Genomic DNA, 25,267 nt, shown 5'->3' with positions numbered 1-25,267 from the left:
AGAAGGGGCAAGCTTCAGCTTGTATAGGACATGAATTCAGTGTATAACAAGAAAGGCAATTACAGTTGTGGAACATAAAATTATAAAGAATTTTTTTATGCTCCTGGTTGAAAATGGGAAACTGTCTTCTGCTTATCAACCAGCTGGTGCTGCTCAGGACACAATTTAATGGCCCAAGCATAACCTGAATCATCTGCAGGTTACCTGAGAGCTTTCCCTTGATGTAAATACATAAAGAATATATGTACATGCAAGCCATGGCCACAGACATGAGAGCTGATGTCAGAAATGGCTCTGTGACTATTAAATGTTTACAAGTATAGGCTGAATTTTACCTACACTGAATAAATGAAAATATTCCAAAGTCAGTGCCAGGATGAAGGGTTAGTTTATTTAGTTTCAGTCTTCTCTCACTAGAGCCTAAACACACTGACTGTTCCAAAAGCTTGGAGTTTGGTTTTCCTGTTTTCTTCAAGAGTCAGTTCTGCAAAAGTCTTCAGCATTTAACCACAACCACGGTGGGTGACCATTAATACCTTAACTCAACGGTGCCTGAACAGGTCTTTTCCGAAGAAAAAAAAAATCCCAAAACACACATAACCACCCACAAATACCCTTTTCATAATTTGCTTAAACACCTATTTACTTCCTGCACAGTACACTGCAATGTCTGTTTCTTCAACAAAATCAAACCACTTTCAAATGATGTATCAAAACCACAGATCTGTTCCTGGGCAGAACATCAGGTTTCCAAAAGAAACTTCAGTTTATGATGTCTCAATAAGAAGTAGCAGAATGCACCTAAAACAAACCTAGAGGTAAAGACTGAAGTGTGCTAACAACACCATTTTAGTTTTCCTACAAAAATAAGAACTGATACTCCTATCAATGACTAAAGAAAAAAGCATTTGCATGCCTCTGGCAATAAACCTTGAACGTTAATGCAATTTCTCTTATACTCTGTTACTAAAAGGAAACCCACAAGCATTTTCAATAAAAAAATTATCAGTATTGATAGAGCTTACCTCTCGGAGTGTAGGTTTGCCTTTGAAAAAATCTGTGTTTTTGCTACTTTTTGGCGGGTTAAATCTTAAATTTAGGAAAGCACATCCATTGGCAATAGCCTCCAAGGGAGCTGGACCTTCATATGGAAATCCAAGACCAACAAACAGCTGAAAAATACAAAACAAAGGGTATTTTAATTTTTGTTATTCCCAAAAAAGCTAAGTGCTAGCGAAAAAGAAACAAAAAAACCACATTCTAAAGGTACCAGCCTGAAGAAAATGGGAGAAAATCAGCAGCTCACCACCTCCCACCCAAGCAGTAATGGAATGTCCTGTAAAAGACATTTGATAATCATCACCTGTAATAAGCCTAGCTGGTTTTTCATGGAGCTGAGGCAACAACAGACCTTTTTAGGGATTTTTTTGGGCAGGAGGAAAAATTGGTGTTTTGATTGGTGTTGAAGTGGAGCTGCTGGGGCTTTCCTACAGGCTCTAAAGCAGCAATCTCCAGGAACAGCTGCACCAGTGTTTTCCTGATTCCCAAACCAGCCAAGCCGCTGGCTTTGCCATCACAACACGCTCCTGGGACACTAATTAAGGCTCCTAATTAAAACGGTAGGTGGCAGCAAACAGCAGCTCACGACACTGGACGGAGGCAGCGAGAGCCTGCAGGGGCTTCAGAGGGTTCAACCTACAGAGGGTTCAGCGCCTCCAAGGGAAGCCAGAGCAAAAATCCATCCCAAAGCTTTTCCTCCACCAGCTGAGATTCCAGGTGCTCTAGAAAAGGCACTGCTCTGCTCCAGTGAAAATACATTAAATGGTTTTTTTTTTTGAGTTGTCTAAAAAAATCTTGACCCCCTTTCCTGCCCAAACATAATGAAACCTCCTGAATTAAATATAGGATTCTTCATCTTCATTTGAATGTTTGTGTATAATGGGAGAACTACAAGCTCTGAGTTGGAACAGCAATTTCTCAGTACTGCTGCATAACAATATGTATATATACCTATATATATATCTACTGCTTTTATCAGGAAAATAAAGCACAACCTTCATGAGAGTCATGCAATCAGGACACATATTCAAGGAGGTCAAGGCATACTATTCTGCATTAAATCTTGTGCAACACAGAAATGAATCCCAATAACAGAACATTCACAGCTGGAGGCTCTTCCTAGGAGCTGATGCTAACATGGATGCATAAACCTGTAGTCAGCCCTGCAGAGGCATTGCAGCATCAATCCTCCCCAGCCCATGGCAACAACGGTATAAATTCAGAGTTGGCTCATTTTAGAAAAGCAAGTTAACACTTCTCAGCATAGCTGGGGACATGCAATTTGTACTGCATGGAGCCGAATATTCTAATTTCAGTTCTCAATATTCAGGTTAAAGAAGTGGCAAAAAGTTTCTCAACTCTCTCACAGATTTAAATCTTACAGAAACTCTCTAGTGGCTGATAACAAAAAGATCTGGAAGCTATTTCTACTAAAGACAAGTTATATAAATTCTGGTTTTATATATGGCAAAAAATAAACCAGCTTTCAGTCAGAGAAATGCATGCTACATATAATCTCAAAAGAGGGAATTCACAAAAAGGTAATCTGTTGAAAACAATGAATTAAGGACATGAAACCATTTCATGCAGTCTGCACATAAAATATTATTTATTTACACTACTCCTTAGTTCAGGCAGAAAACCAGCAGAGAACCAGCAATTAAACCTATCTGAAGTATTAATTCTTCCTATGGTCCTGTGTTTGTCTGTTATGTAGGGAATGCTGGGTTGTTTGCTTAGTTTTGCACTTTTTTAATAAACTGCTGCTGTGCACTGCTGAGTTCTGTGTCTGACTGGTCCATTTATTTGGGAGGAAGCTCCATGGGAAAAGAAACATGGGTTTGTGTTTTGACAGCACTGAGAGCACTGCCATCACTTAATCTATAATAGATAGCTTACCACCTGTTTCCCATCCATTTTCCAACCTCACCTCTAAGCAGCACTGTTCCTTTGAAGGAAGAAAGAAGGATGTGTCTGATCCCTAGAAGAGGGGGTGTGTGTGTGTGTGTGTGTGCTGCCTGGTGGCCTGAGCCTGCAGCCTGGCTCACAGCTGCCTGCAGCCCCTCAAACCCTTCTTGCAGCCCTTCTATCACCCTCCAGCACATCATCATCAAACCAGCTGAAATGCCCAAACTCAGTCCAGACCCTTCTCCAGAAAGCTGTCCCTTATAAAGTGTCCTTGCCCATGGCAGGGAGTGGAAGTAGATGATCTTTAAGGTCCCTTTCAGCCCAAGTCTCTCTATGATTAACCTTCCTTGGTTAGGGAGTCAGCATTTTTGTCTGGTATAAAGAGCAAAACAGAAATATCTTACATGCCTCAAGAAAGTCACATTCATTATGATTAAAAGAGCAAGTATTAGAGTACACAGGCCTTTTCTGTAACTCATAATGCTCTCATTTGCTAATCCTTTGAATTACATGCAGTTTGTTATTTCCAGAAAGGCTAAAACAATCTGCCAAGGTACTTCCTAAGAGTATGCAGCAAATACTGCAAATCACTAACTGAAAAAGAAATGAAAAAAAGAAAAAAGCAGACATAACAGTAAACTATTTTCAGGTACCAGTGCAGCAAACATCATCCTCAATACAGATGAGGCTATGGGGAAAACACTCTGTCCCACAGAGTGAAAATTTACACCAGGCTGTGCCTCCCCTAATTTTGTGATGTGGCTGTTCACTGCTGCCTCCAACACTGCAGGTGCTGACTATGGCTCTTGGGGTAATTTCTCATCAGATGGAGGCCTGGTAACCCAGCCCACATGGGAAGGCACCTGCACCCTAGGGCTGAAGATCCATATTGCAAAACTCTAAATGTGACTGTGTTGGTAACACCACAGTGGGAACACCTGGCTAAAAAATATGAGTCCAGATCTCATTCTGTTAGCTGCAGCAGAACTGCTATGCAGAGGAGATGGCTTTATGCTTTACTGGTTGATTAGTGTTTGGAAAAAATTCATAATCTGTTTTTGAGCATTTTTCTCACCTTTCCAATGTTTCTGAAAGCAAAAGCCATTATTTTTCCTAGACAGCTCTAAGTGGGCACACGGCACAGCTGGCTGTGCACGCTGACACCCCACGGAACGTGGTGATTGCCAGAAGGAAGTTACACTGTAAAAGTCTATCTAAAAGAGATAACTGCCAAGAAAAACAGAAATAGAATGATCATGGAAACAGAAATGTGGGGTTGTTTTCTTTTTACCCTGTTCCTTTTTAGCAAGGTCTGCTGCCCCAGTGTGTCTGTGCCTGTAGGTCTGCATGGAGCAGAGAAGGGGATTTGTGTCTGCAACATCACTGGCTCAACTTGAGTAAAGTTGAAACCCTTAATAGTTTGGTTTTCATAACAAAGGCTCCTCAGGAACCTTCTCCACCTTTGTAATGAACTGAACCTCTGGTTTGGAATGTCAGATTTTTGAGCTGGCCACCCAGCATCACACCAACCACTCTTCTTGCTGTAATGTAAGGGGCTCTCTCACAGTGCAGTAGTTGAGACATCTCTGACACAAAAAGTGACTCACAACCCCTCTCATGAAAAGCAGTATGTTTTTTTGTTGGTTTTTTTTTGGTGGAGTTTACAGCACCACATCAGACTACTTACTATTAATATAAGTAAGTAAACAGTCCTCCTAAATTATAGCCAGACGTATAAAATAAGGAGTGAATGCTTTACTTCCCTGACTGTAATTATGACTAGCTGAATAGTTAAGAAAAAATTTCATATTCCAGAGAGCAAATGCTCTAGTTTCACGCAGAGGAGTGTTTATCTTCTCCTCTCCCTTTTCTAGCATTACTGCACTTTATTCAATTTATTCTGTCAGGTTGTAGGTTTATCACCACTTTAATATGCCTCCTTATTCAACTTCTATATTCTCTTCTAAACTCCAGAAAGAGGAGCATAGCAAAGGTTAACTATCTTGCTATATTCTTCTCATCAATACAAAATACTTTCTGCAAAAGTCAATCCTTTTGTGATTCAAAAAACTTGAGAATAGAATCACTAGGTAAATATCTTTTCAGCTGATGAGGTATAAATATATATTCCTTCATAAAAGGCAATATGAAAAAGTTTGTTTGCCTGTGTCTGCATAAGGCTGTTGCTCCTACTTTTATTAATCATACAGAAATCGCAAAACCCGCTTAGGAAAAGAATTTGAACTCTCTGAAAAATTCACAGTGACTTGAAGGAAAAAGTTGCATCTGAAACTTTCTCAAAAGGAGAAATACTTCTCAAGAATTCAACACTGGTTCCTCCAAGAGAGCCTGGTCCAACTCCTCCAGCTGCCCACTTGGCAGGCAGCCCTGGGAGTTGGCAGGAAGGCTGCCAGCTCGCCTACCCCATTCTCCTCCAGCGTGATGAATGGCTTCACATCTTCTCATTAGGAGCTGCAGACATGGCTCATTTTTGTCATGCTCCACACAGCTGAAGCAGCCATGATGAATCTCAAACAGCCCCTCCTGCCTGCAGAGCTCCCTCCCTCTGAAATGTGCTGCTTTACAGCACACACAGAAGGAGATGGCAGCTGCACAGTGCCCAGAATAACTGTGTCCTACCATCTACTGGAGGGACCAAAGACATTTTGGGAATGCAAAGCTCTGATTAAGAATCACAGGACTGCGCCCTCACCTCCTGGTATTTTGCTGTCTAAGGACAAAGTGAAGCAGTGCAGCATAAGCTGGCACTTCTGACTAGGCTGAACCATGTGATTTGTTAAATTATTATTTAGCTCTCCCTTTCTGAAAGCCAGAACACTTGTCAGCTGACCTAACAAAAACCTGCTAACACAGTGCTGAAATCACAACCAATGACAAACCCATGGTCTCAACACATCTGAAGGTTTCTGGAAGTTTAAGGACAAAGGCTGCTGTCTCCCCATGATGCTCCAGATGAGTATTGCACCCAACCCAAAGTTATGGCCCTGATTATTCACACACCTGCAGCACAGGCACAATCTGGTGACAAAACCCCATAACTAAATTAATCAGGGGACTCTGACCATGCTGCCTGGTGAATAAAGTGATTATGACTAAAAAGTGTCCTTGAACTTCACGGCATGCATGTGCACACACACACACATGGGGTTCCTCCAGGCACAAAGCTCCTGTTCAAGTCACCTTGATTTTTGTGAGAAACCTGCACTTATTTTAGCAATTCAGCCCATGATCCAGCTTTATATTGACCCACATAGGCAGCAGATGGCCACTGGTGACAGGTGAGCAGTGTTTTGTACTAAGCTGTGTTCAAGCATTGCCTCTTAAAGGGTATCAAAATCTGGAACTGTGAATATGCAGGCAGCAAGAAGACTTGGAGCAAGTGTGTCTGTTGATCAACACTGACAGGTAACCATATGCTGAGGTAGAACAGCCAGAGTACCTATGAGATACAAAGCATCAGCCAGCAAAAAAACAAAACAAAACAAAAACCCACCCACCCCAATCCCCCTCCACCTGAAGTGTCCAAAAAAATGAGATGGGAGATCTCAGTTTCCACTTTCAATCCCAGCATGCTGCTGTTTTTTTCTGTTCAATTAGATACATTGAAACTGTATTAGACAGGAATAATAAGCAAAATGCATGATGCAATAAGCCATATTTAATTTCATTTCATTGCAAAATCAGAAATACATTGCACTCTCATTTCCATGACAATGCTTATGTATTAGGAGAAGCAGATGGACTATTAACAGCTTATCATCAGGGCAAAGTTTTGTTAGCCTGGCTGTATCATAAATAAATAATTTCTTTAAAAGGAAAACAGCATTTGTCATTTGCAAACCTGCTAACAAAAGTTCAGAAAAGCCATATAAAAATACTGCTTGCAAATGTAATTTTTAAAATGCTGACTTCCTGATACAGGGTTCTGAAACATATCAATGATTTTCTCAGTGCCATCCACTAGGAAATGCAGCAAATTCTAAAAATTATTTTCCCCAATGTTATAAAGGAAAAAACCAACCATAACCAATGCACAACAACAGAATAAAAATCATTAAAATCTAAAATGCTCTAGGATTCTGACAACAGTACAGCACAGATCCATGATTTTCACCAGATACTTTTGGTGAAAAATAAGCAATTTACTATGTCAGGAGCACTTCATAATCCCAACACAGTCTCTTCTATCTGAAGCTGCAATTACTGCTCAAAATGTGAGTGGAAGTAGTCTGCTCCTCTTGTGTCACAAAATCAATACAACTAAACTGTAACACATAGGTATCAACTTGAATTTGTCCTAAATTGAATGTGTCTTTACATTGCATCTTAGAGCACAGCAAATATAACCAATAACAACTAGATGAGACATTTAGTTAATACTGAAAATCAAGGTTTTTAATGTGATACATGCAAGATGGCTGATAAAAAATTAGAGGAAGGCTTAGTTAAACATTATTATATGAACTGGCACTTTTATAGGGACTTCAGTAATTCTACAGGAAGTCCATTTGCTTATTTTACTATTTCAGTGAATAGAACACATGTTTTCTTAGGAGGTAGTCACTGTTCATGCTTGGGGGTTATTACAAGGTCAATATTCTTCCCACATTATGATTAACACAGGGATTTCATACTCCACACAGGCAAAAGCTGTGTAATCTCAGATTATCTATGACGAAAGCAAATGTTGGCTTTTTAATATGCAACATTATGTGTATCTGCATGCATCAAGCACATACACACAGTGGTTGCACTTAAAAACTCAGAATTTACCAACAGCTGTCACACAGAGATGTCAAATTACCATCATTTTCCCAAGTACTTCAAAAAGGAGACCTCTGCAGTTGTGTGGGAAGCCTAAGAGGTGCTTGCTTTTTTCTTTTCTTTTTTTTTTTTAAGAGATTTTTCTGTGAAAGTGCACAGCAAGAAAATATCAACAGTGGTGCACTTCCACAGATTTTGCTAATTTTAAACATGCAACTCCCTTCTTTCACCAACTTAAACATTCTATTTAAATGTAATCTACTGAAGTGTTTAAATGCTGCAAAGAGCCACAAAGATTCTGGGAAGAGCAGAGAATCCTGACAAAACGTGGGGACAAAATTTATTTCCATGTAGATCCTGTCCCTCAGCTTGAGTTCCCTTGACTCTGGAGGCACAGGCAAAGCACATCACAAGAAGCCACGCTCCTGTGCTCCCTCTCTGTGCCCAGCTGAGGCAGAGGAAGGACATGAATGGCAAATGAAGTGCTGCAGCTCTGCTTTTCTCCCTGAGAGAGCAGGGTTGCTCTGGGTTAGAGTCACTGGCAGGGCACAGCAAGCTGTGCAGCTTTTGGCTGTTACCTAACCTTGACCTCAGGCATGTCAAACACAGCACAGTCTCAGCTGATAATCTCCTTGAGCTGAATATCACATTCAAGAAAATGAAAAATGCATTTATCCCTGTTTCTCAAGCTGGTTGTTAAATGGGACTGTAGCTTGTCATCCCAATTTTCTAATATGAGCTGTCAATCTACCAAACAGAGACATGATGAAAAATGTATTCTTGGCACACAGAACACAACTTAAGCTCCTTTACACATGATAATTTTTTTCCAGTGCTTTTAAATTAGGAGCTTATTCATAGGAGGTGAAATGCATGCACTTCAGACACCCTCTACTTGGAGATATTTTTTGCCACCACTCCTGCTTGACAAACTTACTTTGGTTTCTCTCAGCAGAAACTGCAAATCCCGCCCGCTGAGTATTCCATGGTTCTTTACATAGCCAGGAATGTACATGGTGCTCGTCCCATGAACAGTTCCATGGACCTCCATATAGGTGTGGATGACATCCAGGTAAGCCTTCTTATCCTGTAAGGGCAAGGAAAAAATATTTTCATTGTTATGAATTTGAAGTGGCAATATTTAATCAGAGCTGGTTTTTTATCTCCTGTATCACAAAAGCCAGGGAAAGAAGTTCACTCATTCCTATTTGATTTCTGTAATGTTTGACCTTTCATTACATTATTAGTTTGGTTTTCTACTAAACTGGAAAAAAACTGCAGCTTTTTCACTTGTAGTCGAGGTATAAAGAAATTAATACCAAGATTGTCTTAATTTCTAATTGGACAAAACCCAGGATGCCATCAGACAGCTGTAATCTCAGCATGCTGGAAAGATACTTGGCCTAAAAATACTAAAAACCCATTTTGAAATATCAAATTTTCACTGTTTTGGTCAAAGATGCAAAATAATTCTCTTCTTTGTGAAGAAAAGGGTGAATGTCACCTTAGTAAGATGCAGTCTTGCCAACTGAATACTGAACACACCCCTTTATTTAAATACCCAGTGTCTGAGTTCCATGAGAGACCTACAAATGTTCTGCCTACCTGAAGCTTTAAAGGCATTTTGGAAAAGAACCAGAGAAGAGCAACGGCTTTCATGTTGCATTTTAAAAAATTTAAGAAAAAATAGTACACCATCCTAGTTTGCACACAAGAATTATTTTAATTTTCAATGCCATATGTTTTTTTAAGTTTTAAAGACTACTGGCATTCCAAGGCAATTAGCTGAAGTCTGTATTTACATGCAGTCTGCAACACAGATCAGAAGACTTTCCCTCAATATTTGCACATAGTCTTAGTAATAGCTCTAAAATCAGGCAACAAGTTGCTCTACTTCTTGGCAGCAAGCAAGTTTTTACCAATTCTACTTTCACTTACTATTTTTGTCGTGTAAATTCTGTGCACGGTTCCTGCACAGCCCTGTGTGAAAGCTGGCCAACAATTTTACTGAAGTTCACTCAAAGGACAAGTAGACTGGTGAAAATCCTGTCTTTTCCAACCCTGGAGGAGCAGGTGTCACACCCAGGTGGATGAGTGCTACCTCTTCCAGCTTCCTTGCTGGATTCATTGCTGCAGAGTGTGTTTCATGGGTGTAACAATAGTTTCTCCTTTCACCCTGCTTGTGCTGGGCAGGATGGGCTGAGCCATCCCCGAATGCCCCTTTGGCAGCTCTGCCAAGGCTGCACCAGCCAGACACTGTCCTGGGCTAAGTGTTACATAAAACAGCCAACAGATAAAGACAAAGATGCTTTCTTCTTCAATGTGGCTGCTCTTGTTATTAATTAACACAAATTATTCAAAAAAACCTAAAAGCTCACTCTATTTTTTGCTTCAAATTTGAATTACTCTGTAAGAGATATTCCTGACATAATTGCTAAAATACCATAATTAGAAACTGTGAGATACTCATACACTTTGTCAAGAGAAAATCCACTTAGAAATTTTTCTTTGGAAATGAGCATGAGAAATATAAAAGGAGTGGTCTGGTCTCGTTTCCAGAGGATACCTTATTCCTGCCTACCTGGCTTTTAATACTTCCAGAACTTTGGAGTGCTCAGGGTTCTGAATGGAAGAGAAGGCAAGGAAGCAGCAGGTGCTACTGACATATCCACCTGTAGCAACACCAAGGCACTTGCCTCAGATTTTACTGGCTCATGACACAAACCCTGGTGACACAAATGCACTCTAACTCAAAAAAAAAACCCCAAACAACTGAGCAAAAAGCAGCTAGAAAGAACAAAACCAAGATTACCTAAAATTGCACTTCTTTTCAAGATTGCAATGACAATGTTACAAACCTTTTACAGAATGCTTAGCTATTGTAAAATGACATTAACCATGCACAGCCTTAACTGGGAATAGTACTTAGGCATATAACTGACTTCTTTCCCAATTCAGAGTCTAAAACCACAAATAAAGCATTTATTATCCAAATGAATGGATAATTTATCCAACCAAAATCTCACTCTTTTATTTCCTTACTTGGAGTCAAAACCAACTGCTTTCAAAATCTTTTACAAAGTACCATAAAAGTACTATTAGCATCTTATACTTTACCTAAAGCTCACCAACATTTGTCTCCTTTTGCAATTAAGTAATCCTGAATTTTCACATTCCTTGCAGACAAAGGCTATTTTGGATCATAAAAGCATATATTCTAGGAAGCCACCTCAGAAAAATGATCAGGACACAATCAAATTCTAGACATTCTAGTGAATTAGAAAATGAGAGAGTGCAAAAAGAGCATTTATAAATAGAAAGGCTACATGTAAATAAAGAAATGTGACTGAAAACAAAATACTGACATTCCTTCAACTATTTATCTGTTTCCTGATTTGCTCACCTGGAAGCAGATATAATTATTCTTTTATCTTAAACCACTGGAACTTTACTTTCTCCAAGATGGATTCAAAGAGACAAGACCATGAGCTGCTGGGGACTAATGCCAACCTGACATTGTCTGCATTTTGTGTCAGCCTGCACTGCTCACCCTGCTGTCCACACTGCAAACCCAGACTCAGAGGATGAAGATAATCACATTTTAAAAAAGGCAAATCATTTCTCCTCAGAATCAAAATGGAAATGTAACAGTGAGTAACAGCTACACAAACCTTTTCTGAAACAATTTTTCAGCAGCTAAAATAAACATGCCATTCAGAAAAGTACTTCTTGTTGATCACTGACTGCAGAACTGCTATTACTGCTCATCAATCATTTCCACCTACTTTTAAAAGCATCATGATAAGGCCTTTCTCATCAAAGAAATCAAGTGACAACTGTTTGATAAGTCTTTCCCCAGGACAATGTTGACAAGAAGACACAGTATGAAGAGGTAAAATTTTAAGTTTGGTGGGTGAATAATTTAAATATAAAAGCTATAAAAATATGTGGTGGAAACACAGTTCATCGAGAACTAAACTCTGCTTTTAGTTTTCTCAGTGTAATATCTGGTGGTAATTAACAACTCTGCTTAACCAACAGTTTGCCAGTCCAAGGTAATGACAGCATTTTGCAATTTTGGACCATTTGGGTGCCCTCACAGAAGACCAAAAATTCAGCACTGAATGAAACTAAGGATCACTAGAGGCCAGCTGCATTACAGAAGAGCTTGATTCAGACTCCTGAACTACTTTATGGCTTGAAAGTTCAGGCTGCAAAACATATGTAAAACAGCCCATGTATCCAGCCTCACTTCCTTGCATTGAAAAATTCAGAAGGCAATGGTTTTATAAAGCTTGACAAATTTAATTCAGAAAAACAAGTACTGGGATTCATCTTTGTGTATATCCTAAATGCATGCTGTAGAGAAGTCCCATCATCTGAGTGCTTATCTGTAGAAGTGTCAAGTCCAAAGTAAGCCAAAATGCAGTGTACATGCAATGTATGACAATCAAGATTGTGACACAAACATAATCTCTGCTCGAGAACTGTCACCCTCTCAAAGACTTCTCAAGACATGCCTGAATAATGAAAATCCTGTCTACCAGGGAGCTAGAAGAGTGCACAAAGGCTGGGGAATATTAAGAGATTCAAATGCACACAGTGTTTTACAGAGGTAAATCACAAAGGGTAGATTAAGTCTCCTCAAAGTCAAAGATGAAACTTTCAAATTTATAAATCTCAATTTGGCCCGAATTCATAAATGGAAGTGGAGAAGATTCAATGATTCATGACTAGTAAATATGAATTCTACACTGACCAAGTAATCTGAAATTTAAATAAAGAGTTAACTATGCAACCACATAAACCCCTCAAAATTATAATTACAATTCTTCCTGTCCAAGGAAATACTCTCTCACCAAACTGGTAGCATTTTCTAAAGAAGCCAAACAGCTTGTAGGAATTCTTTGAAGTTCTTAAAGGAATTGAATCTCTTGGGGAGAGATTGGTAATCACTCTTATGAATGAACAGTCATCATGTGAAAGAGAACAGAGAAATGACAAAAATATGCTGTCATTATTCACACTAACAAAATTCAAACTAACTTTAAAATGTTGGATAAAAACATCATAATTTTGCACACCTGGGGTTTTAAAACTTTTGAAAAAGCCCCTTCAGTAATCTAAGGGACAGAGAGACTAGAAAAGAGACCATCTGATAAATTCAACTGTCTCCAAAACCCAGGAAATAAACTCTCCAATCAATTAGTCAGGTCAGAAAGCTGACATTACTTTATTTGCAGCACTGGATGCATGGGGAACTCTCCCAAAGCATGCACGCTCAATAATTTAAGAGACCAGGTTATATTACTGAAATTAATGCATATTCATCATATTTTCTGAATACATGCACATGTGCTAATTATTGCCATGGACTTGTCTGGGTATGGTTCTGCTCTTTTGATGAATTTTTCCTCCTTGACAGTATCTGAAATATGTCATCAAGTCATAATGTACTTCTCTTATCCTTCTTTTCTCAAACACACAATCCTTGTTCTCAAAACTAAGATATCAGCCAGTACATATTAATCACTAATACAAGTAAACAAGGAGGCATTAGCTGGCACAAGACTTATTAATCTCAGACACAGGGAGTTAACACAAGGCCACATTAATCTCAGGCATTTGTACTAAGCACTGAATGGTACAAAACTAAGCATTAACCATGAATATGGGGATCGTACATTATGTGCTCAAGTTGAAAGTATTTTCCAACATCTTCCCCTACTGCTGCATAGACTTCTCACAGAAATAAAACCTGTTTGGTAATTTAACTAAAATGACAGAATATTGAAAACCAGTCCTCACTTCAAATGTGGAAAGAAACCCCTGAGCTAACCAGTGTCACTCAAGAATGAAGACTTTGCATTACACTAACACATGATTATGGCCCATGAAAAAATCAGTCCATTGTTCAGTGGCAGTCAGTCCACTCATCAATGAAGTAAATGATGGGATTTTTTTGGAAAGAAATTAAGAAATAAAGAGAATACTATTGAATTATTCTCTCTCCCTCCTCACACACCACTGCAGTTCTGGTCCATTTTCTCACTGGACAGTGTTCTGAGAGGGGTAAGAAGGATCCAAGACACAGGACATTTCCACTGTTATACACAGAAAACTGCGAGAAATTCTTTAACAATTTAGTTTGAAAAAGGCAACTTGTCAGAATATGAAGGAGGTTTACAAATCCATAGTTGGCATAAAGAATGTGAATAGTGACTGACTATTCAAAATGTCCTATACAAAGAAATCCAAACAAAGCTCATAGGGGACAGGTTTAGAAAAATGCCTGAGTTAACTATTTCTCCTGCAACAGGTCAGAGATTTGACAGAATCCATGACAGAGAAAGCTGCAGAGGCAAAACAAAGTTTGCATAGGTGCCTGATCAAACAAACATTTTGAAATCACCTCTTACTGAGATCTCAACAATGTGTGAGCAGACAGTTTATCAACAGAGAAACAGATTCAGGAAATACTCTGAATTAGCAGAGCTGGAAAGAGAGAGAATTTGCAAGGGAAGTATTATATAACTTTGCCAGGCTCTTGCTCTTCCTGAATGTCCATTTATAGCTTCTTTTTTAGGCACCATATATCTCTGAATAAAAAATATATTGGCACATATATAAATTCTGCCCAAAGAATGAATAAAACATCTCAGTAAAGGTTTAGGATTTCTGGCAGAGCTTTAAGAACCTTATCCACTTCCCTATCCTCATCTTTTTCATCCATGAAGGTTTGGGGATTTTTAAACAGCGAGGTTTTCCCAAGATTTGACAATTTCATTGTTATGCAATGCACACCAACACCTAAGCAGTAATTTCCTGTCCTTGGAATGGAAATTTCCAGAACCAACGAGACATCCTTGTTCACTGTAAATGCTGAAGGGGAAAAGTGAAGAGGTACAGATGAAAATAGGAAGTGGGACCAGAGGAAGAAAAGGTTGTGTTGGTTTTGTGCTAACCAAATAAGAGTAGGTGATTGTGTTAATCAGTACTGTAAGACCTCAGTAATTCATTTTGCAGCTGAAGAGTTCTGCAAAGTGAGAAGGTGATCACTGGCAGGTAAATATCCATGAAAAAGTAGGGTTTTTTCTTTATTCATAATAATTTTCATAATAAATTTTCATAATAAATATTAAAGAGTAAGCCTTTAAAGGTGCATGCTTATTTACCACACTCATTTGTTTCGATTTACTTGTTTCTGATCCATACTGCTTCCAGAACAAAATGGTGAATTTCAGAAATGTTTCTGAGCTAAAGTGTCTGGCTCATTCCAATTTGTTAGATTTGTGGCATAAGGCAGGACAGTGCTCCTGGTGCCAGGCTCTGGGGTAACTTTTGACCAATTGATAAGGCCCCAGTGCTGCTGCACATTTGGAGGAACACAAAACAGAACGACCACAAGAAAGTCTGTGAGTGCACTGACCATGTGGGAGAAAAGGTGAGAAGGAACTTCTGTCCCTTTACTTATTTTTCTTTTAGTTTAAAAGTTGAAATAAAATATTTATTCAAAATACAATGCTAAACATGAAGTACAAAAGCCAACCAGAAGGAAGGGGCTTTCCTCCTGCTTTGTGCAAGAGGGCATATGATGGGGAAATTACATTTAAAACACATGTTCCCTGGAGCTACAAAGGGAACATTAGTGTGAACAGCCTCAGTGATGTGCTTTCCCATTGAGAACAGGCTAAAGGTAGCCATTTCCAATGCAGCTCTTCTAAAGTTGCCGTGCAGGCAGTATATATTTAAGGAGAATGCTTTTCAAGTAGCATTAGTAAGAAACTCCCACATTATTTTACCTCTAAATATACAAACATTTTCAATATTTACTCCAACAGACGAAATACTAAAGCAGTCATCATATACTTATGTTATGCACTGATGCCTATTTTCTGGTAAAAGCAACCTTCTGACTTCTCTCACAGCAACCCACAAAAAAAAAAAAAAGAAATAGCAAGTACTGCAAAATCAATCTTGACACTTTCTTTCCTCTAGGATAAAGGGTCAAATTAGTGGAAGAGTATAACAGTAAGTTACAGGAAGAAGAACAAACAAAAGACTTAGAAACAAGAGCTAAGGCAACATGAAAGGCTTCAAACATTCTCTTTTAATTGAAATGTTCTGTAATTAAAGTAAATTTTGATAATGGAGAGCATTATGGGTTTCACGCACATTTTATAAATTCCATTTTCCCTCCCCCCCACTTTGGCATCCATAGGACTCTCTTTACTCCTTAGTACTGCCAAAAATCCCAAACAAAACCCCAAACCTTTTATCCCAACAAACACTTTCCCAAAACTTGGTAAACGTTACCCTTCATAGCTTACCTCTAAAGACAACCTTTAGAAATGCGGCAAAAAAATCTTTAGGGCCTCCTGTTTGTTATCCTCAACCCACCTAGGGCAGATTTAGTTATCAGAGGGAAATAAAGCAGATTTGTCTTACACCCTCTGCACCACACATCCTTCCTGACCTCAGGAGGTGTACCCAGACTTGGCCACTGTGGGATGGGATGGATGTCACTGGGCTCAGGCACAGAAAAAACCCATATCCATGGCTATGTAAAGCCATGGTGGTTTATACAGCCCCAGGGAGAAGAGGTCCTGTGCACATGGCAGTCCCACTTCAGCCTGCTTGGTTTAAATTAAACAATTGATTTGTCACTGCTATTCCCCAAAAGCACCAAAGTCTGGGGACAGGAACGCTCTCCCCTTCCCACTGTGCTCCTCTAATGACTGATCAGCCCCAGCAGTGACACATGTACTCTGTGCAGATTACACCTCTCATTAATTGGCCATGTTGGGTAGAAAGAACAGGAGCAGGATAAATAGATTAGTCTGGTTCCATACAAGCGGTGGTGGCAGATGAAAAGAGCACTGAACAGGGAAAATGAAAGAAACATGAAATAAGCAAATTACACAGACACAAGATTAGTTCAGGCTTTCTCTTGATCACAAGAATTGGATTTTATCACTCCAGATAAGAAATCCCACACTGTAACTGATTCAAAGTCTATCTGCAGTGATTTGCACTTTATATATGAGTGCATATGGGCATGACTGCAGTTACAATCTGCAAGTTACAGTTTTAATCTGCTCGATGTTACCAGCACACAGTACACATTTTAACATGGCCAGATACCAAATCAAACATCTTGGAAAAACAAGATAGGAAATGCTGATAAAATACAGCAGTGACTTGAAAAGCAGCACTTTAAAATATGATACAAAGCTCTTGGCTGAGAGCTCCTAATGGTGAAAAGGGAACCTGTCTAAAAATGAGACAGTATTTCCTTTTGGATTTGATGCTGGTATGGCCCATGTGCCCTTTGCAAACATTCACTTTTCAAGAGGAATGTGAATAATCTTGAGAAGGTTCAGAGAAAACAGACATGTGAAAACTCTTAAGGATTAGAAAGCACAAAGCTCTCAGGGGCTCAGCATATACAGGCTTTACAGGACATGACTGTGGGTTACTTTGACCTCGACCTATATTCCTACAGGACAACAGAAGAGAAGCATCATCAGGCCAGTTGAGGAAGTTTATAATTGCTACTAAGACTGGAAGGAACCATATGGAAATCTGAAGCAGAAATAATGCCAAGTCTTAAGGGAGAAAGTCATTGTTGGAGGACTTCACCAGAGGAAACTGTGGCCTTTCCATTGTGTGCTATTTAAAAATCAAGACTGGATATTCTTTCCCAAAAAGCCATGTTTTTATCTTAATCAGTCCATGAATATCCTGTGTGTCATACAGAATCTGAGACTAATCACAGATCTCCCTCTGGGTATACAAACTATCCATACATATTTCTGAATCCACACAGAACAGACTGAATAAACTGAGAAAGATATATATGTCAGTGAGAAACACCCTGGTGAATAAGGAGCTGTCTTCTTCCTTAAATCCAAGTGGTATTCAACAGGTCTTTCTGCTGATGTGCACTGCAAATCAGGTCAGGAAGTTTAGATGATTATTGTATGCTGCTGCATTATCAGTCTCTTTTGAGAGACTGATAATGAGATCAGTCACAAGTAAAAGTGTAAGTAGAGTCACATGTAAAAGGACAAGAGCCTAAGCTTGAAAAGACTTGAAGAAAGGATTCCAGCTCTGCTCCAGCACTCTGCAGAGAGGAGAGACTGGCCACACTAAGTCCTTCTGTACCTGATCCAAACAGAATAAATAAATACCTTAATGTATTTACTACATATTTTCTCAGCACAGTAGCCAAGAAGCATCCAGCTCTACCTGTTCTGCTACCACTGCAAACATTCCACTCTTTTTACTAAGTTTTAGTTTTGTTTTGTCTCACAGATGGACCATTTATTTGCAGCTATCATCTTTATAGAATTTATTCTGTATAATCTCAGTCATCAGAATGAATGTTGCTTCTGAGGTTTGAAAAACTGTGCAAGCCCAACATTCTCATGCCAATAAAGAGAAAAGGAATGACAATGTGACACCCAGGTGGTCTCCCACTGTCACATTGTTTGGCCCTATGTATGGCACTGATGAGTTCCTTTTTCAGCTGACAAGAGGCTTAAAAAGGTCTTTTTAGGCAGGAGGGAAGGCACATGGAGGATGTGAGTATGCAAAGTATTTGGGCACACAGAGCTGGAGGCAACTAGGAAGAAATCCAGTTACTAGTAAGTAATCTCTGAAATCTGCATGAGACACACACTCCTAGGTGTGTCAGCCTGGAAGAAGGAGCCACAGAAAAGGATAATGGGTGAAAAAAAAGAGAGCACTATGACTTAAAAACACAATATACTTTAATTTAGTGAAAACATCACCAAACCTTGGTGTTGTTATTCTGCTGATCTCATCTGCAGATGAGAGAAAATACAATAATGGCAATACTAAAGAAACAAAACTCTGATATAATTACAGGGAGATAAAATAAGACTGCACACTTTTAGAGCCTTTCATAAAACAGGCTTTCCATCTCAAAACGCAGCACATTTTTTGTTAGAGATACAAGAACAGAAGTAATTGAAAGACAGGTTTGGTTATGATTAATGAAAGTTCACACCTTAAATTTTCCATTATGTTTACCAGCCTTCTGCATTTTCTAAAATTATTGTGACATTAAGGCTATATTTTTTATTCTACTAGAAAGGTGTACAGAAATAGCAAAGGATCCACATCAATCTAGACAGAAATTTCTCTAACAGAAAGACTTCAAAATGTTCAATTTAATTATTCAAATACATTTGTTTTCAGAAAAAGGACTTAATGGGTTTAGACAGATGGGACACTTTCAAATTTCAAATTATGCTTTATTTTATTAATAAACATAAATTTACTCAAGCATATGAGTATAAAAAACTCACCTTCCAGAAATTATCTACTTTGCCATAAACGAGAGATTGATTCTGCCTTTTGATGTCATTAATGTGTTTAATGTCACTGGAATTCAGGTGCTGCTCTACCACAAATCCAAGGAAGCTGTTATCTGGAGTGTGAGCTGCAAGAAACAGAGCAGATTCAGCACCTTTGAAAATATTGGTTAATGCTGCATTAGAGTGAATGTTGTCAGAAAAGAAGCTATAAGGAACATGATCACCTCCTTTTTATTAGTACTGAAAGATACATTTGCTTGCTTTATTATCCAAAATAGTTTTTATTAATTTTAAGTCCTGCTCCATATGCCTACTGGAGTAAGCAGCTATTTTCTGTCTTGTTTCTGAAAATAAAAACTCAGCCACTGGACTGAGTCCAATGGTAATGATTTTTTTTGTCTGTGTGCTAGGCTTTATTTTATTATTAGAGATAAAAGAAACAGAAGAACTCCAGCTTGACAAATCTCAGAGATACAATACCAACAATTTGAAAACCCCCTGGATTTATGCTTGTTAGCAAAGATGCAAGCAAAAATGGATGTTGCTCAATGGCATAAATACATTTTAGCCAATTTCTTGGGTTCACCTCCTACACTGGAATTACCAACACCAACCACCCAACTTTCTGTGTATTATGCACCCATGCTAATTAATGGCCTACCAAGTCACACTATGCAAATCAGAATACAAATTGCATTGCCTAATTCACCCAGACAGTGATCATAAAATATTTAAATGTGGCAAGTGAAGTCAGCAATACTGCTTTAAATCCAATCCAGGCAAAAAAAAAGACTGTGTACAATGGATATGCAATTTATTCATAGTTTTTAATATTATTTTTGGCCCCTGTTGGTCTTTTTTTGCAGCAGTGTCAGTCACTGTTCCACCCCCTATAAAGAGACAGATATTTAGGCTCATTAAAAGGGGTTCTGTTGTTTTGGATTGGTTTTTTTTTTGTAGACTTTTATTTTTTGTAGACTTTTATTTTTTTTTTTTTTTTGGGTGTTTAATTCCAGTGATGGACTCCAACACTCAATGCTTCAGGTGGAAATCTATCCCTACTATATAAAAGCTATTCCAACACATGGGGGTTTTTTGCCTCTAAAAAGTGGCATAGCCTCACAAATGCACATAGAAAAAAGCTGCAATAAACAGCAGGATCTCCTCTCTAGGCCTCCTGTTAAATTCTGGCACACAAGCTGACAATTAATCACATTTTGAAAAGCTTAAGAACCCAAACCAAAACAAAAAACTCCTAAATCCAAAGACAACACCCCAGGCATTTTCGATACGTGCAATATTAAACCTCTACTAGAGTTATTAAAAAAATTCTATTGCAATTATGAGGTTTTGCATTTTTGTTCCTGAAAATCAGCCAAGTGGATAATGCAGGAGAACAGAGAAACCATACACAGTGTACACGTCCCTCTGCCCTTACATTTAGTCTTTCAAATGACAATTACTCTTTTTCACAAAAAATGCCTCAGCAACAGCCAGGCACCCACTTAGGCCCAAGGACTTTTTAGAATTTTACATAGCAAACAGCACATTTCAAATATGTCTGAAAAAGGGCATTTTTCCATCTTTTCATATTTTTGGATGAGAGACTGCATTTAAAGGAGAGGCAAGGCAGTACACACTCAAAAGAAAAATAAACCTTTGTTAAAGTTAGCACTTTAAAACTGGTGGAATTTAGTGCCTCAAACATCATGGACAGGAAGCAGCACTCAGATGGATTTTTAAGCAAGATCACGCACTTTTAGAAATACCAGGGCTGTTATTTGGCATGAAGGTATTTGAATTAAAAACATGGCAAACATAAAAAGGGGGAAAAGCTCTCATGCTTCTGGGAAACTCAGAGAACAGTCAGGCACTTGGTAATATGCCACAGGTTTGAATATGGCTTGCTTGTTGCTCAGGATAATTTTCTGCCCTTATAATCAGAGTTCTCAAAACATAATAGAGTCTGGGGATCTTGGGAAGCTGTCCAGGGCCCCAGTCTGCCATAAAATCTTTACTGATGCATAACATGCACTTTTAATCACAACCCCTTAAAGATGGTGCTATCTCTGCAGCAGAGAACAAAACAACAAATATAAACTTTAAATATCACAAACCATATTGACTCTTCTGCACCTAGAAAAAAAAAAAAAAGAAGAAAAAAAAATCCTTGAATAATCCATGGCACTGAAATCACTCATGCTTCAGAATTCGTTTGCCTGCAATCTATTTATCCCTTTTCCTGCAGAGGAAAACCTGCCATCATTTCCAGCAGTAAAAATTGGAAATGGGTATTTATTAAAATTCCAATACAGTCATACTCTTTGGAAAATTCATTATGAAGCAATTTTCTTTGCACAAGAGACTGTACCAGTGGCAGCCTGTACTGCCACAACAGAGATCTCTAGAGACAAGATTTACTTTCTCCTGCATTTCATGGAGTGGGACTGAGCAGTGCACACACAGCTGTACCACCAGTGCTCCTCCAGCTATTTTCACTGAGTGCATCATCCCCCTTGGTGCTATCTTGAACAGGCCTCACATCTGAATTTCCAAACAGCTGGACAACTTAAACAAAGCACAATTGAGTCCCTTTTCCATTTAGGACATAAACCGATACATATTAGCAAATGTGGATACAAAACAAGCTCTGCTTACTAATACCCAGACACAAACTCTGCAACCACTTTCAAGTCACATTTCACCACCACATGTTTTGTTACTTGCTTCCCAACAACTGTGAATGCAGCCTTTTATCTCTTGAACAACCTTCACTTATATTTCTCTGGAAAAACTTGCACAGCAAATGTTGACAGACAAAATATGCCTCTCTCAAGAATTTTACAGGGCAACTGAAATCAAAAGCATGTCAACCTGACAGCAGCATGTATGATTCTGCTGTGAAAAGCAGGAAAGTTTCAAAGATTGATGATGAAAGCTGATGAGAGAGAACAGAGCCCTGGTCTTAACGTCAGACAGGGACCAGCACCAAACTCTGGAGGTGGGCTGATCATAATGAAATGTTTCCTTACAGGTTTCCTTACATTTCACCATGAAATGTTCCTTTGGGCTGAGCAGCCCCTGCACACAGCAGAGGGCTCTGCCCTGAGCCTCCATTGCCCTGCACCTTTCAGAGACAACACACCTGAATTACTGCTACATAAGAGACAGATCCCTTGATTCTGGAACCTACCACCATAAAGCCAAAGACTAGGTACAGACCAGGTCACACTAATCATTTGATCTGACCCAATTTATAGAGAATTTGCACCTTTTTTTTGTGTACGTTTTGTTTCTTTTTTAGGTTTGGCTGGGGTCACTTCAAAAGATATTTATTGATGCTTTAAAGATCTACAGCAGTGCTGAAATCTACTACTTATTTTACAATAGCTTTGTACACTGCCAGCAAATAAATGTTAGTCAGTTTACCTTAGGATAAATAGTCACAATATGAAAACAAGCTAGGTACATTTTTTCACAAAGCCATAAAAAAGTAGTGATAAAAAATTTTGCTGAGTGGTCATTTTAAAATTCTGAACACAAAGAAACAGTGAAAGGATGGTGCTGCTCAGCTGTTGAAGAACAAAATCAGAAATATAACACTATAGCTAACATAGGTCCAAACTTCAGGTCAACAAGATGAAATACAGGAGTTTATAAAAATGTAACTTAGCAAGTTCCTCAAAGATCTATTGCTTCATAGTAATATTAGAGAAAGCAAAAGTAACAAAAACAAACTCCCTGATACTTGGGGGTAAAGCCAAGCATCACTTTCCACAGGTACCCGTGGCATAAGGATCCCTACCACTATTTATATTAGTTTAATATTTTTGTTTTCTCATTGCTTTGTGGAAGCACAACAGAGCTTTTGCATATCTACAGACACTGCTACAAATCTTCCCATTTAGCAGTTGCATTTTATTAAACTGTGAATTTGTCTTTCATAATGAAAAAATTCTTCTTAATGACAGCATTCCTTTTTAAAGCTCTGAATTATTCACAAGCACAGAGGTACTTACGGAACATTGTATAAAACTGCTGTGGATTGAGGTTCCACTTGCCCCATGGTGTCTTGTGACCTTTAGACTGGGCATAATGGGCATGGTTAAACTCTGGCTCAGTCCCAAAGGAATCCAGAACTCTTAGCATACACCTGAAAAAGAAAAAAAAATTACTGTAGGTACACCTACATATGTATATATAAGAATGTGCCTATATATGCATAGTTATGATAATTAAAATGTGTTTTGTCTTTGTTTGCAGCTGTGGAGAACATATAAACAGAAGGTACATTTTAATATCAAACATTTCTGTTCGTATTACATTCACAAAGATGTTATGAACAGCAAACTCAAGGATATCTCAGATATTCAAATAACAGCCCTGGGGCTTATTTTGTCCTTACAGAATGAAAGTATGCTTTAAAATCCAAGTAGAGCTTATGGGAATGCCACAGTGGCCACCTGCATTTCCTAGGGCTCTGGAGTAGAATTTAGGCAGAAGAAGAGAGGATTTTCCATGTGTTTTCTAAAGTTCTCCACCATTACCACAAACCAAATGCAGCAACCAGGGGCCACATGCCAAGAAGATGAGAGCAGAATTGCAGAGAGTACATTGTCTTTAGAGAATTGTATTTGTTCTCCAGGTTCTGACTTTTAGAACTACTGTAAAAGCACTGGTTTAATATGCTGAGCTCTTGCAGTCAGCTCATTTATTTGTTTATGAAATATTTTGTCACAGACTTTTGAAGAAACAAGATAAAAGTCAATTACCTGCATCAACCAACACACAACAGAGAGAAATGCTGGCACTGGATTACAAAGGGCCTGGGATGAGAGAACCATGCTCACCCTTTATTTAAAATCCTATTAATTTCTTGAAAAAGAAAGGGCCAGAAAAAGTGTCAGTATGAAGAAGACAGTACATGTTATAGGATAGAGATTCTAGAAGTTATATTTCCAAAATGCAGCTTGCCAAATCTTTGATATGACTTGGACATACTGACCACTGCCATTGAAGTGCATTACAGGGCTCCAGAGTTTACCATTCTTCAGCCCTCTACAAACAAAATTGCAGAAAAAACTTATTCATGAATTAAATATCATGTGCAATTGTGTTATAAACACAAACTCTTATCACTGCACATTGTAGCACTAGGCTCATATGTGCTAAGGAAGGGACACAACCTCATGGGTGACAGAGAAGGGAGGTAGCTGCAAAATGACAATTAAAACAATTTAAAATGCCTATTTTTCACAGTTTTCAACATTTCCCATGCTCCAAGCCCATATGTACATTTTGTTCTGTAAAACACCTGATTTTGGCTTTTAAATGTGAAAGAATTTAGCCTTCAAAAGGTAAAAGAACTTATCTTCAACTATTTGTCAGCTTTAAAAATAAAAAATTTTAATCCCCAAAGTAAATTTACGTGTTACTTATATGTTGCTCCTTTCTCTAAAAGTATTCAATAATGTGGGAAGTAAAAAAAAATCCCAGTAACTTTTAAACTCTTGTATGAAATGCTACCTGTGTATTTCAAAATACAAATTGAGAAAAAGGATGTGTTTTTTTAAACCTTCACAGAGATATTTCAAACAAAAAGAAAGTCAAAATATACAACATATTATGATTCACCAAACAACAAAGCTGACAGATCAGTTTCTGTGCAGTGTTTTCTGTCAACTGTTCTCAATGAAAATATTTTACAACAGTGGCAATTATCTCTGCATCACACAAAATACTCCAGCAGGACCAAAACAAGTTCTGCACTGATGAATCATTCAGTAATAAAAGCCCTCTCATTTCTTGGCAGGTCTTTAAACAAAATTCCTCTCAAACACACAGCTTTTGGCCAGGTACTTGAGTATGGGAGAACGAAAAATAGGAGAAAACTACTAAAAAACTGCAACATTACTGGAGGTTGTCAAGAGATCCATGTAAGGAGCACTACTCTGCTTTGTTGGTTCTCCTTTTCCTGAACCCAGATGTAAGATAAGAAGCACTAATGGCTCACAGGGATATGAGGAACCATGTCCAGTACATGCAGGTTTCTGAATCAGGACAGGCAATGTGAAGCAACAGAAATCCAAACCAGAAAGCAGGAAAACAAAAAAAAAAAATATTTCTATGATTTGGTATAAAGTCAGAAAAAAAGATGACAGAAAAAAGTG

General features: G+C 38.4%; 1 protein-coding gene across 1 annotated transcript in view; it reads right to left on the bottom strand.

Annotated features, from left to right (window-relative positions):
- Positions 1-25,267, bottom strand: part of MGAT5 (alpha-1,6-mannosylglycoprotein 6-beta-N-acetylglucosaminyltransferase) — a 69,944-nt gene that overhangs the window by 13,407 nt on the left and 31,270 nt on the right. Inside the window, exons 9-12 of the mRNA XM_066554014.1 lie at positions 23,117-23,250; positions 19,089-19,222; positions 8,690-8,839; positions 1,026-1,172 (exon numbers count right to left, since the gene is read on the bottom strand). Coding sequence (XP_066410111.1) covers positions 1,026-1,172; positions 8,690-8,839; positions 19,089-19,222; positions 23,117-23,250 — 565 coding nt within the window. The remainder of the gene's footprint in view (positions 1-1,025; positions 1,173-8,689; positions 8,840-19,088; positions 19,223-23,116; positions 23,251-25,267) is intronic.

The sequence above is a fragment of the Molothrus aeneus genome, chromosome 7, assembly GCF_037042795.1.
Source record: "Molothrus aeneus isolate 106 chromosome 7, BPBGC_Maene_1.0, whole genome shotgun sequence".
In the NCBI taxonomy this organism is placed as follows: Eukaryota; Metazoa; Chordata; class Aves; order Passeriformes; family Icteridae; genus Molothrus; species Molothrus aeneus.
This window is presented reverse-complemented; position numbering and strand designations above follow the sequence as displayed.